This window comes from Aplysia californica, unplaced genomic scaffold, assembly GCF_000002075.1.
Source record: "Aplysia californica isolate F4 #8 unplaced genomic scaffold, AplCal3.0 scaffold00130, whole genome shotgun sequence".
In the NCBI taxonomy this organism is placed as follows: Eukaryota; Metazoa; Mollusca; class Gastropoda; order Aplysiida; family Aplysiidae; genus Aplysia; species Aplysia californica.
The window spans coordinates 131645-146193 of NW_004797400.1; the positions used below are offsets into that span (position 1 = coordinate 131645).

Sequence of the window (14549 nt, forward strand, 5' to 3'; positions counted from 1 at the left end):
TTCCCCCCCCCCCCCCCCCCCCGAAAATAGCTTTGAAACTGAAAGTGGGTTCTGTTAAACTATTTTTTAGCAGCCTTAGGTAAAATCCTATGTAATAAGAAAGCTGTTCTACAATATGCTGTGATTTGGTTGCAGTGTACTTTTTTTTAAAAAACCAATGAAGTCAGTAGGAACAGTTTGTTGACTCCATTGTGCTTTCCACAAGTAAAGTTACAATTAAAATAGTAAACCTAGAAATTGTAACATTTTATAACCACATGTTGATTAATGGCACTTATACATTTTTCCATTTAGAGTGTTTTATTGATTTCAATGTTTGAGTCGTGAAAATTGAATGCAATAAAACCATGATAACATGAACTTTACTGTTCCTTTCCTTAAATCCTTCCAATATTTTCAGGTATTGGAATGAGTGCTGGATGGGTGCATCCTATTGGAAGACTGCTCAAGGATGGTTACATCAGTGTCACCAAATGCAACGCCATTGTCAAGGCAGTGTCGAATCACTTCAGGTCAATGTGCTTACCTGGGGCTGTCAATTCTTTTTATAATCCTTTTGGTGAGTTCCATTTTTTCCCCCCCCATGCTGGTATATATAAAAATGTTCAGCAGCGCTTGTACCCCCCACCGTCCCAAGAGCGTATATTCTCAGTTTCAGGGGTAATGAATTTGCTCATTTTTCGAAATTAGCAAACCTAATCAAACTTTGATTTCCATAATATTTGTTTATTTACCTTTACGCATTGTTTTATGTTATTGTCTGAACCTCGTTTCAAAGATATGACATCACTTTTTAGAATGCATACTTTTTTTCCTTCTAAAATACTGCTGTATTGGCAGGGACTCGGGTTAGGGAGTGCACAAAAATGGCTGGGGCTGGAAGGGTTAATTGTGTTTTGTGTTGTACACAGAAAGATCTTCAGTTTACAAATTGCGTATGACATAACACATGGATGTTGATTTTAATTTCTTGACCTCAGTGTTGATGCCGTTTCTTTTTGTCCTTGATTGCCATTAGTCTTAATCCTCGATCATCTTTACTTCACTAAGTCACATTGAATACTGTCAAAGGCCAAATGAGTTATTTTTACACTGGTGTTTATGGTGTGGTGGTTAGACGCTTTTCTGTTGCTTGCAGTAGACCCGAGTTTGAATCTCAAGTGGGTAGAAAAATTTTATCGATTACCTTGGTCTTTGTGTTGTAATGTATCCCTCCCAGCCTGGGTTGGCTTGGACAGGAAGGGTTGAAGGCCTTCCTCCTAAATTATCAAAACTGTATCGATGGGGGCATACAAAATCCTACATTTAAATAAAACCACTGTGTATAACATAATTGATTTTTTCTTTTTGTCTCAAGGCAACAACCCAACATCCGTATGTGAGCTGTGCCGGGGTCACAACAATGAGTTCTGTACAACGAGTGACCGTTACGCTGGTTACGATGGTGCCTACCGCTGTGTTGCGGAGGGAGTTGGGCAGTTAACTTTCCTCAGGCACGACACCATTTCTATGATGACTGGAAGTGTAAACGGGTCCACTTCTGACGTGAGTGTGGGCTGTAAAGGATGTAGACCTTTTATCAATTTCATGAACAAGAAATGAAGAACATTTTTGTTTCACATTTATCTTTTCTTTTTGTTTATGAATTTTGTTTATACTACAGCCTCAATTTACTTTTTTCAGTATTTGTTGATTTTAATTTTCAAGGTTAATGATACTGTTGAGTCTCCTTATTTCCCCCTATTATCAAATCAGTTTTTTAAATGTTCTTTTTCTTGTTGTTGGTTTAAAAAAAGCTAATTGATTTTATCTTCTTTATTTCCTTTTCCAACAAATTTTTATCTTCTCTTCGCAAAATAATACTCATTTACCTGCTATGAGGCATGGATTAAGTATTGTTTCTGTATATGAACAGTGCAAGATTTTCATTTTTTAGATATTTTCATAGCTGTTTAAAAAAATATTAAACTGGTCTTTTGCTCTCTGGCAAAAAAACCCCTTCCAAAACCTCAATCTATTGTCAAGCTTTGTTATTAAGTATTGCAATGACAAATCATTATTTATGTTGCTTTTTTGTGAAGTTTCCAACTGGTTCAGGCTGGTGTGCTACTGATGGTTCTACGTTTATACCCTCCTTTTGCCCAATTTTCCAAAGCACAACAATATAAATAAGGGTGAAAGCTCCAATGTTGCTTTTAGTAACTTATCATCTTTATCTGAGATAATAATGCGTCTGTTATTTGTTTCAGATTGGGTTCCGTTATATTGTATTTATGTCTCTTCTCCTGCCTTGTCACTTGCTTTAACGTGTCAGTGATACCCACTCAATGTTTTTATTTTCAGTCATTTCGACTTCTCTGTCCTGATGGAAGTACTGTCAATGTGGGTGACTATATGAACTGCCATTGGGGTGAAATTTCTTCCAATATTATCATGACGTCTGCTGTCCGTGACCCCAGCACTGTGGAAAAATACAAGATTTTCTTAACTACTCTTGAGAGTCTGTTTGGTCCAAGTAGTACCAAAAAATTCAAGTTGTTCAAATCTGAAGAGCACTATGATGTGGACATCTTCTCTCAGACTCTCTTTCGGAAGAATTTAATGTTCTCTGACATGACAACGGGTTTCAGAGAAATTGGAGACTACTCATACTTTACTTGGGCTGGTAAGTCTCTGTCAGTTATGGTATAGTTGTTACAAACTGATTCTTTAAGTTTTTTTTTCTGGGAAATAGGGCTGTCTCACCTGCAGAAAATACTGTTAGGAGAGAGTTGCAATAAACATGTTTGAAGTAGCTCCATTGTAGCAGATGTGACAAATGTCTATATATGTGTGTATGCCTGACAAAAGAGCCTATTTGTCAGCAAAGTTAATTTCAAACTACAGGTTGCCTCAACTCTTAATCTAAAATTTTGTGGATATAATATTTTTGTTGTATCATGTATATGTGATATGTTTATATTGCTTTTTTCTTTCTTTAAAGGTTTATATCACTAGTGCATTTTTTGCCTTGCTTCACACTGATTAATTACGTATATAGTTGACAACATGCTCTTGTGTTTTGTTTTTAAATAATTTATTTGTGGTCCTGGCATCCTTTCTTTTCCTTAGGTAAAGAGTTCCAGTCGTACTTAACTGAAATGAATCGCTGCCCGTCAAGTGCAATCAGCCTTTGTGTCACATCATATGCAGAGAAGTTGAAGTGTGAGGAAATGATTATGGCTTTTAAAGCCAAAAACCTTCAACCTGAGATGGATTGCCTGTATGGAGGAAATACTAGTATGTGCTTGGAAATGATCTACCGCGGAGATGCAGATATCATTAATCTTGATGCTGGTGATGTGTACATTGCTGGGAGGTATGTATTCGGATTGGTCAATAAGGAAGAAATCTTCTTAGCTCTGCCGGTTCTTCACTCTGTTTCCTCGAATATACCTTTGATAGGTTAATGTTTTTAAAAATTTTTTGTTAAAAAAAGTTTTGATAACTTCTGCTAGAAGAAATTGTTCATTTTGAAATCAAAGATGCAGGAAATCAGTAGAAGTATTCTGCTCAGTAGGGATTAGTTGTAAGTGTGTTTTCACAGTGACTTTACACAGTCATTGGCAGTGGGGGGTGTCTCCTTTTGGTCTCTGAAGACAGCGTGCTTTAATGAACAATACTTCAATTGTCTCTTCTGTATGTCCTCACAGGTTGCAAATTGATTTTTGTTTTATATGAAGTCTGTGAAAACATTTGTACAGTGTAATCTTTTGAGTCCTCAGTCGGAAGGTGACCCATGATGTAGCCAAACAAATTCTAAAAGTATATTGTATACGGTTTACTCTTTCAGGCGCTATGGTCTGGTACCAATCATTGCTGAAGACTACGGTGATATGACCATGGAGTTCAAAGTTGTTGCAGCTGCTAGAAAAACTGATAAGTCAACAACACTTTTCAACATGAAAGGTATGGAGGTGTAATGAGACACTTTTATTATCTGCATGTATTTGTATCTAAGGGCAGGGGATGGGAAGAACAATGTTAATTTTTAAAAAACATAATTTTTTTTTTGGGGGGGGGGGGGGGGGGGGGGCGTGTCCTACTTTCAATAATTTATACATCCTCTATGACTTTTTAGTATATTTCAGTGGTTTAGTAGTTAGATTAGTGGGCTCGTAACAGAAAGGTCATGGGTTTGAACCTGTCAGGGACCTGACTTTGTGTCCTTGGGAAAGGCACTTTATATCAGTTTTCCTCACTTCAACTAGTGGGTACCTGACTTTAAGCAGCAAAAGATCTTGTCAGTTTGCTAATGTTTGAATGCTTGATCAGCTGCTTGCACTGTGTGCTTCTCTGGAATCTGAGAATGTTTCCGAGTGTGCTTTGGAACTGCTGTGATAATAATAGTTGTAAAGCACATAGAGCATACTGTAGACTGTAGAGCATGGATATGGGCTATATAAATGCAATTGTTATTAGCATATGATGCGTGGCTGCATGCTACTTTGGTGAAACCTACTTCTTGTGGTAGGACTTTTAATAATGCTGGTTGTCTGTGGATTGTAATAAATTGGAAGTCCTTTAGAACCTTAGATATTAAGTTTTGTTGTACCAACTCTGTCAAGCCCGCGACACTTAAAAGGGTACAAGCAGCGGATTAACAAAAAAAAATCAACTCTGTCAAGAGTGTTGTTGTGGCTGACTACTGAGGAGATTGTTTGTTTTTTCAGTTTATTGTTTGTCTTACAGGAATGTATTTGAAAAACTAGTTCTAATGGCTATTTTAAAAAGGAAGTTAAATGGTGCTACCATTATGCTTTACCGCTATTTTAGCCTTTTGTAAGTGTATTTGTTTTTTGCTTGTGTTTTGCAAACAATGTAGGGCTTTTTTTGGTTGTCGGTACTTATTTCTTTGACGTTGGGGTTTGTCTTTTTGCATTTCTAATGACATCCCTCTCGTCGTGTCATAATGACATCCCTCTCGTCGTGTCATAATGACATCCCTCTCGTCGTGTCAAAACCTTATTTATCAGGTGTAATTAGTTATTTTTCTTTTTTTTTTGTTCATTTGTCTTACAACATTGTACAGTGGAAACCTGATATAACAAGGATGGTAGGAGTAGAGAAAATGTCCTGTTATATCCGATCCCTGTTAAATCAGAAATGCAAGGAAAGTGAGCATTTGTGGACTAATCTAGCTGTACTTATTCATGGGTAGTTTCCCTAGCCACAAGTACCCACGAACAGGGGTTTTGGCACCAACTTTCTCCTTGCCTCCTTAAACCACATCAGAAGAGCTTGGTCCACAGCTTCTGCATCGGGTAGTCTCATCTTCTTTCTATCCAGAGCAAACTTTCCATTGGAGTATGCTGCCACTATCTTCTCTCTATCCTTGATAATGGTGTGAATCAACCCTTGTGGAATGTCAAACTGATGACAAATCTCTTCCAGTTAAGCTTGCTTTTTGTCAACAGTCTGGATTATTTCGTAATTTTTTTCAATTGAAAGGCATTTTCTCTTGCGCTTGGCATCGTTGGTGACATAATGAAAGAAGTAGGCTTAGATCTAGGCCCACCAGTCCTCTCTCTCTCTCTCTTACCTTTTTTACACATTGTTAACGAGCCTTTGTCCCTGCTATAACCGGTTGGGCTCCGATGAGACCCTGTTATTGCCGATAACTTTTTATAGAGACAAAGAGTAGGAAAAAAACGGGGATTTTAAACATCCCTGTTATTACCGGATCCCTGTTATTACCGGGCCTGTTATATATGGTTTCCACTGTATACAATTTGTAAATGTAAATATGATTTTGGAAAGATTTAGTCCGCAGGTATGAATTTTGTCTTTAGATACAGAGGTTAGTAACTTTTTTGTAGTTGAGTATTCATTTATATTTTGTAAGTACTGGAATGATTTCATGAAGTGTAAAACAAGATCGTTTAGTGTGCTTTGGCTTGCTCTCTTTTATTAACAGGAAAACGATCATGCCAGCCTGGAATTGGTCGGGGTGATGGTTGGATTATTCCGCTTAATATTTACATCGAGACAGAGCAGTTTTTACCAGAAGACTGTTCCATTTTCAAAAATATAGGTAAGTTCTCAACTGATTCTTTTCTGTAAAAAATTTTTTTCACATTCTTATGAATTTCCCTTTTCTTGTCAAGTTACTAAACGTTAAAATTTGTAATGTGTTTGCCTTTCTTGAAATATTTCCATACCCCCACGTGCAGTTTTAGAGATTTAAGTCAATAGTAGGAATAGTGAAATTCAAAGCTACTTCTCTGAAAATCTGCTCCTTTCATGTAAAGCTGAATGTGTTCTGTTCTATGTTTTGCAGGGGAGTTGTTTGTCAGGAGCTGCATCCCTGGAGCCCTGGACACAGAGTACAATCCTCATGGACAGCCCATCAACCTATGTGAGGGATGTGCAGCTGGGGGCTATCGCAAATGCCAGCGGAACAGTGAAGAACAGTACTACGGTGCCAGTGGGGCTTTCCGGTGCCTGGTAGAAAGTTAGTATTATTGATATTTAGAATTTGACTCTCATCTGTGTGAAGCATGGTTAGTTTCAAAGCATATTATTTATTTGGAGATCAAACTGATAGCCTCAGATGAAAAAGCGGGTGAGATTATAACAATTTTTCTACCTTGACGTCTAATGCAGTAAACAGTTGTCTTTGTCATGGGCAGATGTTATTTTTACTTAAGTTAAAGAAATATGATTGAAAAATACCTTTATATTTGATGAAAAGTAAAAGTAATGAAGGAGAAAAGGCCAAGTTTCTTTCTGTTAACTGTAAAGTAAAATTTTCCAATGTTGTCTACTTTGTTACTGAAACTATTGGCATGGTTTTCTCAGTTTTTTATTTAGTTTGAAGGAAAATAAAGATAATTAAAATTGTTTTTTGTTTGATATTTTGTAGTGGGTATACATTAGTCAAAATGGTCCAAGATGCCACTTGTTGTGAAGGAGAAAAGCAGTTGTCTTAGACAGGTGGATGTTTTGGTTAAAGTCATTTTACTGTTTTGTACGTGTGATTATCTGGGACAGCTATTCACGTGAGCAGGTTCAACTGTACTCTGAATTTGGCATGTTTATGATACCATTATGTTGTTCTTACTCAGGTTACTACATTTAGTACGGATTGAGAGTAGAATCTTAAAAGAACAAGGTTATTCAGGCTCTGTCTCATAAAAAATGTCAATTAATTTGAAGTAGGTATTGCTTTTCAGAGTCCCATTAGAGTGTTACACAAGTAAAGGAGAGGATTACCTTTACATATTCTGTCATTTGGCTTTTCTTACGTGGTAGTTACTTGTAAGTGAAAACTATTTGTTTTTCTTTTTCAGAGGGAGGAGATGTTGCTTTTGTAAGACATCTTACTGTTAGGGACAACACTGATGGCAGAAACCATGCCATTTGGGCCAGAAACAGAAGATCAGATGATTATGAACTCATGTGCAAGGATGGCCGACGCCTTAATATTGATCGTTTCCAGGAATGCCATCTGGGAAGTGTTCCTGCAAATGCTATCGTGACCTCAGGTATACACAGCTCGATCTTTTTTATTATGAGTAATTTCCTTCTTGGGGTTTCATATATTTGCACATCTATCATGTTATATTTTTGGGAAATTGGGGAGTGTCTGTTCTGCTACTAAATGAAGAGGGGAATATTGAAAAATTACCATATTTTTGGGATACATTCAGATAAACATTACTCTTTAATCTGTGCTTCCAGTTTTCCACCAAATGGCGGGAGTTCTGCCTTTTTTTAGTTTCCTCCAGACCTCATCTGCCGATCCAATGTCCGCCGCCTCATTGATGGTTTCCCCCTCCTCAGTGTCTTTTTCACTTTCTCCATTGTAAAAAAAACAACTATATCTAGATCTATGTTGCGTTGCCTTTCGTGAAACCGTGCTGTAAAAATCAAACTTATTCTACCTTTCACTGTTGGAAGTTATAATAATAATAATAATAATAATGAAGATCATTTCTATAGCGCCCACTCCCGTGTAAACACAGCTCTAGGCGCTTTACATAAATGCATGTACGAACAATATTCACGCATGCGACACATACACACACAATTACACACACTCATACACACACACACACACAAACACACACACACACACACACACAAACACACACATATGATATACACATACACACACAAACACTCACAAACACATAACACGCACACATGTGCACACACGTACGCCAAACACACACACACACACACACACACATACACACACACACACACACACACACACACACACACACACATCTACTTGCTTATCACACGCACACGCTTACACATCGTCACAAAATGAGCATAAAATAATATACACAATGCAATTCACAAAATATATCAATGGATACATAGTAATTTACATAACATTGTACCGAACATAAAAAGGATGTCATTAAATGTGACTTTAAAGATTTTTAAAATTTAGACTCAGATGTTGTATGTCTCAAGGGTTGGGGAAAAGAGTTCCAAACTGATGGAGCAAGGTGGGCGAACTAATTTTTTACCCCCTTTTCTCTTAAAAGATACTCATCGCCTGATCTTAGTGATCTAGATGGAACATAAATCTGGATGAGATCACTAAGATATGAGGGAGCTTTGTTATTGACACATTTATTACATAATATTGCATATAGTTCTGATGGCCGAATGGACAGTGTGTCTGTATTTGAAGTTATACAATTATTATTTTATGAGATGAGAGCGGGATCGAATCCCAGTCCAAATTGCTACAAGTAAGGCATTTCTTTCAATACTAGATTATCATGAACATAAATTAAAGGTGCAGTGGCAGCATCTATCAAGTCTTTTTTTCCTATAATAGAATCATCTATTAGTTTCCCATCTTCTCTCAGATATTATCAGGAGTGTATTTACCCTGGAATAGAGACACCACATGCAAAATTTGTCAAGAGAATGCCCTCTGCAGTAGTGATTTTAATGTGCTACTTATTGTGTCTATTGTTGTTGTCTATAATGTTGATTCCAATTGCAGATGTATGCTTACTTATTATTTTATGTTCATGATATTCTTGTATTGAAAGAAATGCCTTACTTGTAGCAATTTGGAGTTTTTAAAACTTACATCATAGAACTAACTAGTTTTGTCATTTGAGATAGTATTTGACAATATTTTAAAATTAATGCTCATTATTATCTTCTGTTTAAAATGCCTTACTTGTAGCAGTTTGGAGTAAAAAAACAAAAGGGAACTAATTAGTTTTGTCATTTGAGGTATTATTTGAGTAATGGGGATGTACACTACATTTTCATGTTCCCATGTACAGTATACAAATGAGAAGAACCTTGTTTGGTCTGTTGCGATATTTTCTCCTCATGCAGTGGATTTTTATCTTGAAAAGATGTTATGCGGACCAAAAAAAATGAAATTAATTTAGTGATAGAATCATCTATTAGTTCCCCATCTTCTCTCAGATATTGTCAGGAGTGTATTTACCCTGGAATAGAGACACCACATGCAAAATTTGTCAAGAGAATGCCCTCTGCAGTAGTGATTTTAATGTGTTACTTATTGTGTCTATTGTTGTTGTCTATGATGTTGATTCCAATTGCAGATGTATGCTTACTCATTATTTTTCAATTCTTTTTGCAGCTGGTAAATCAGCTGTACAAAAGGAAATCATCTGGAATCTTCTCAATTACGGACAGCAGTTTTTTTCTTCTGACATGTGAGTTCCTACTCATTTTTTTTCTCAAAATTTTGTCAAACAAGTAAATAATTCTGACTGATGTATAGTATAGTTGTTTTTGTATTTTTTGGGAAGGGATGGGGGTATAAATAAAGATGTTTTTCTTGTAAGTATTGTAAGTCTCAAATCTGCCCCGATTGTCTGTTTCAGTGTGTATTAACGGAGACTTAAAAAAAAATAAATGTGTTTTTGTAAGCACAGATTATCATCTTGCGTCCTCTTATGTTGTGTACTTACTGAATTTGACTCACAGATGTTTATGATTGTCATGATGTTAAAAAACCTGTTTGGGATGTTAAGATGTGGAGCTTATAAACGAGACATTTTGTCTTTTGAAGTGTAAATAACCCTGTTTATTGAGCAAATGTTAAGCCTTGAATGATTTTTGCCGTTTCAGTGTACCCCACAGAGGCATGATTGCCATGTTTGTCTGTTTTATTCCACAGTGATGGAGATTTCCACATGTTTGACTCTGGTACCTGGTACACAGATCTGATTTTCACCGATGCTGCTGTAAGATTGATGAGAATTCCTGAAAACAAACAGAACTACAAAGACTGGTTGGGTCAGTCCTTCATGGCACAGATAGAGAACCTGCACAAGTACACATGTGTCAATCCTGACAGTGCCATATCTCTGAGCCCAAGTTTTCTGCTCCTTAGTGTTGTGGCTGTACTAACGGCTGTTTGTACGAGATTATAGTTAGATTGTTAATGCCAGATACGTCTTTGAAAAGAGAGAACAGTTTTTACATTTTAGATTTATGAAATACCCGAAAATTTAGATGTACTTTGGAACAGATAAAGACCTAATTAGGTACTTTCGCGTACTATATAAACAAGCTAAGTAAATGTGCTGTTGGTCGTTGTAATTTACTTTTTGTGCATTATAATGGTAGGAACACACAAAATTCTGGAATATGTTGAAAATTTATTACAATCTTTGGCCTCAAATGATATGTTTGTGTTCTTTTGTATAATCACTGGTTGAATATGATTATTCTGATAGAATTTGTACATTTTAATTGTAGATATATTCTTGTTTCTATTGAATGGTTGTTATGTGTTATGAGTGTGGTTTTCTTCCCTTTTATTCGTTGATGTTACCCATAGAGTGAGCTTTGGGTCCAATAGAATTATAGAGTCTGATCTTCTTGTTCACACTACCTGTGGTTTAATTGAAAACAAGCTCTTTAAATCCATGCGGTTCTTAACAGATTCTACTATGGGGATAACCATTCAAAACTTAACAAGAGAGCATATGATTGATGCCTTTCGTTATTGTCTGAGAGTGGCTTTGTCTTTTTCTTACATGTAGATGAAATGAGCTTTGGTCAGATGGTGAAAGAGGCAAAAAAGGGAAATGGTGTGTGTCTGAGTGTGTGGTAGTGGTATGATATCATAGAATCAATGTGGCATATTGTTTTGTCAGATTTTTAAGCTTGGTTGATTATTTATGACTGTCGGTGTGATGTGCGTTGGCAAGTGGGTATAGCATGACATCACGACTTGGTTAGAGTTGTATTGTTTTTTTTTCAGGTCCATTTTGTACATAACCCTCAAAGCTTTATATAATTACTAACATATTTTTAATTCTAATAATACACAAGTTCTTTTGAAACCTATACAGTGATTAGTGATACATCTTATAGCTCATGCCAAATCCTTACTGGTTTCTTTATGGTGTGTGGTTGCTCAAGTCGTAGAAACTAAGATGGCATGAAATCCTCATCCTTGAAAATTGTTCGCAGGATATGTTGCTGTTTTTTCTGTATTACTCTCTTTGCACTCCCAATTGACTCTTTCGCTGATGGTGTTCTCAAATTTATTTTCAAGATTGTGACATTTAATAGTTTTACAAGGTCTTAAAATTTGTGTGTTGACTCTTTCCACCTAGCTAGCACAGAGTGCATAACCTTTGTCCCCATCAGCTTGGATACAGATGGGGTACATCAGTACTATACTTGTATATCTAGGCATGTATACCCCAATTAGTAGGAAATTGTCAGCAGACTGATAAAATTGAACGTGATGATCGCATGTTCACCGAAAAAGGAATAAGAATTGGATCTAAAACCATTAGATCTAACACATTCATCACCCGAATCCTCATCAAGACATCGTTGAAAAGCAACACTTATGCTTGGTCGACTAGCAGTTTAAAAAAACCCTCCAAATTGTTGTAAACAAATAATTTTTGTGCAGAAAGGTCACACGAACCATTCAGAAAGAAAATTATAACTTAAACAAGTGCACATGTCTTACAGGAGATCATTTCTACAATTTTTGTTGTTACTATATTACACAATTGGCATCCCGTGGGGGGGAAGGGGCGGCACCTTACCGTCGCCTGTTGGTGTCCTGAGGAGGCAAAGTGTTAATCATTGCTATGTAAAGTTGAATTTCAGTACTTTTGTTTTTGTGAAGTATATAAAATTTGTTGAATTTTAGAGCCATTATTGTAAATAGCTTATCATTAACAAGATTAAAAAAATTAAGCTTATACACTGTCTTGAAAATATGTACCTTATGTTTCCAGAGTAATTAAAACTTGATTGTTGTTGCTTGAAATGAATGAGAGCAAAGGTGGTATAAAATGAAAATGAAAAGTGAATTATGTCAGCTGCAAATTGAATGGCAGATTTTAAAAGCTTTTAATTCTTTGCATATATATGAATGATTCACATGATGAATGTATCAACTTGATTGGTTAAAGCCGATAAAATATCTGTAAGAGGCAATGTATAAAGGCAGTGTTTGAGAGTTCAGGATGCACTAACATCCTTTTAATGATGTGAAGGTCATGTGTTCTAATTCTGTAAGTTAAAGAGAAATTTGAGTCGGAATATTGATTTTCTGAACTCATGTATTCTACTACGCTGAGCTTTGGCATACAGTTAACTAAATTGTTAAGAAAGAGGATGCAATTCCCTATTGTTTTGTGCTTTAAAAAATCCCAGAACGAACATAAAAAAAAAGGCACTCCCTCACTTTGTTGTGAAAGAAAAAGGATCTCAGAAATTTTGTCATTTGTTTTTAATGAAAGTCCAGGTAATTTCTTCTCGAGTATCATATTAGATACATTTTTAGATGAGTTGTAAATATCAATTTTACTGTGTGGATCATATTCTTAAGGACCACTGTATACTTTGGACATTTTTTGTTTTATTCATTTCTTATGTGTAAGTGCCTTTCTGTGTAGTTTCTGGTTGCTGACGAAAAAATGAAAGTGTTTGATGAAGAAAGTGAAGGCTTTTCTCTTTATCTAAGGAGAAAGTACCTAAATACATGTAATCACACTTTGAAATAAAAAAAAAAAATTTCCTTTAGCTACAGTCAGTTACAATAAACTTTTGCAAAACATGATTGATAAACATCTGAATCTGTCTTTAAAGATTCTGTTTTGGACCTTGTTTAAGTGCTAAGATAATGACCCAAGTAATTTTTTAATCAGTTTGAGTAAATCGTAAAAACACTTCCTGGTTTATGTCTTCTCCTTGCACAAGGAATTTTTTTTTTTTTATAGTTTGAAAGTTTGTGGCACATTCATTTGGATCATGACTTGGTGGAATCAGGTGCTCATCATTTTTTGGGGCATATAAAGTTATTATTATTGTATTAAGGCTGGTTCATTTTTCTTGCTTTCGATGAAAAAATACCCATCTCTCTTAAGAAGAAGTCAAGATATTTGCGATTGAAAAAGGTGTGGGTTGTCTGGTGTCAGAGTTAACATTTGGGAGAAAAGGGTTGCCAAAGTTTGGTGGCTTCCTTTGAAAACTACAAATTTACAATCTGGTTCCTTTAATCAATGTTTTTCCAAAAAATCGATCCAGAAAAGTGCTTTTAATTTAATGAACATAAACGGTATTGAGATTGCCAAACCAGTAGAAAAACACCAGTTTCTTCAAATTCATTATTTTGACAGGTGCCTGATTTCACCACAATGCCTCATATTTCATAACCTAGTAGGCCATATTATAAGACATACTTTGGTTTGTTAGTTTGATTTGGGCCTAAATAAGTTTAAAGTCAAAGACTTGTAAGCACTTATTTCCACTTTGGTTTGACTCTTATTACTTATTTACATTGGTGCAGTAAGGAAGAAAAATAGAAAATTCCTGTCTGTAAAGACTTTCCATCATTCCTCTATTTATTTCAGAATATGTGTTTTGTCTACTAACCTGAACGTGCTGGCATTTCACAAAATTTTCCCTGAAGACTTATTTTTATGGCTCCACAGTTGAGGCAGCTCATTAATGAACTGTAAAGATTCTTTTTCAAGTGCCAGATCTGGCTCTTGAACTGTGTAATACATGCAATGTTATTCCACAAGCCCATTCCATTTTGTACATTCCATAAAGAACTTTGTCATAATAAAACCTTTTGTAAAATTTTCTTTTGTTTCATTGAATGTTGCCTGAAAGATGTACACAAAGATAGCATGCAACCAAGTTCTTGGGACATGACAGTATATAGGTCTGCTTTTACTTTTTCTGTTTTACTCTCATCTTATCCCACTTTGCTTTAGGCAAATGGTGGCCATCAGAGTGTGGATGAATAATAAATTACAACTCAGTTGATCCTCCGTTCTGGAGTGGGCATGTCTATTATTTGGTCAAACTTCTTTCAACCTTGCTGTGGTTGGCCTCAGCCTGTTGCCACAGGATCAATCAATCGCACCCTTTAAAGTACAAAGGTGCACAACTCCAGACAAAAACTATACCCTAACCTAAAGGTTCAAAAGTTGTGTTCACTGGGACATGTTTTGATTTAGAAAAGAAAGTACATGAAGTGCTCAATACCCATTCAGCATGAAACAGCC

At 35.9% G+C, this 14549-nt stretch overlaps 1 protein-coding gene across 1 annotated transcript in view; it reads left to right on the forward strand.

Moving 5' to 3' along the window:
- The window catches only part of LOC101862641 (melanotransferrin), a 24685-nt gene extending 10565 nt beyond the window's left edge, over positions 1-14120 (forward strand). Inside the window, exons 5-14 of the mRNA XM_005096490.2 lie at positions 401-559; positions 1358-1545; positions 2344-2665; positions 3112-3358; positions 3833-3948; positions 5957-6073; positions 6320-6493; positions 7332-7526; positions 9632-9707; positions 10175-14120. Coding sequence (XP_005096547.1) covers positions 401-559; positions 1358-1545; positions 2344-2665; positions 3112-3358; positions 3833-3948; positions 5957-6073; positions 6320-6493; positions 7332-7526; positions 9632-9707; positions 10175-10430 — 1850 coding nt within the window. The 3' untranslated portion in view covers positions 10431-14120. The remainder of the gene's footprint in view (positions 1-400; positions 560-1357; positions 1546-2343; positions 2666-3111; positions 3359-3832; positions 3949-5956; positions 6074-6319; positions 6494-7331; positions 7527-9631; positions 9708-10174) is intronic.
- Positions 14121-14549: the final 429 nt, after the last annotated feature.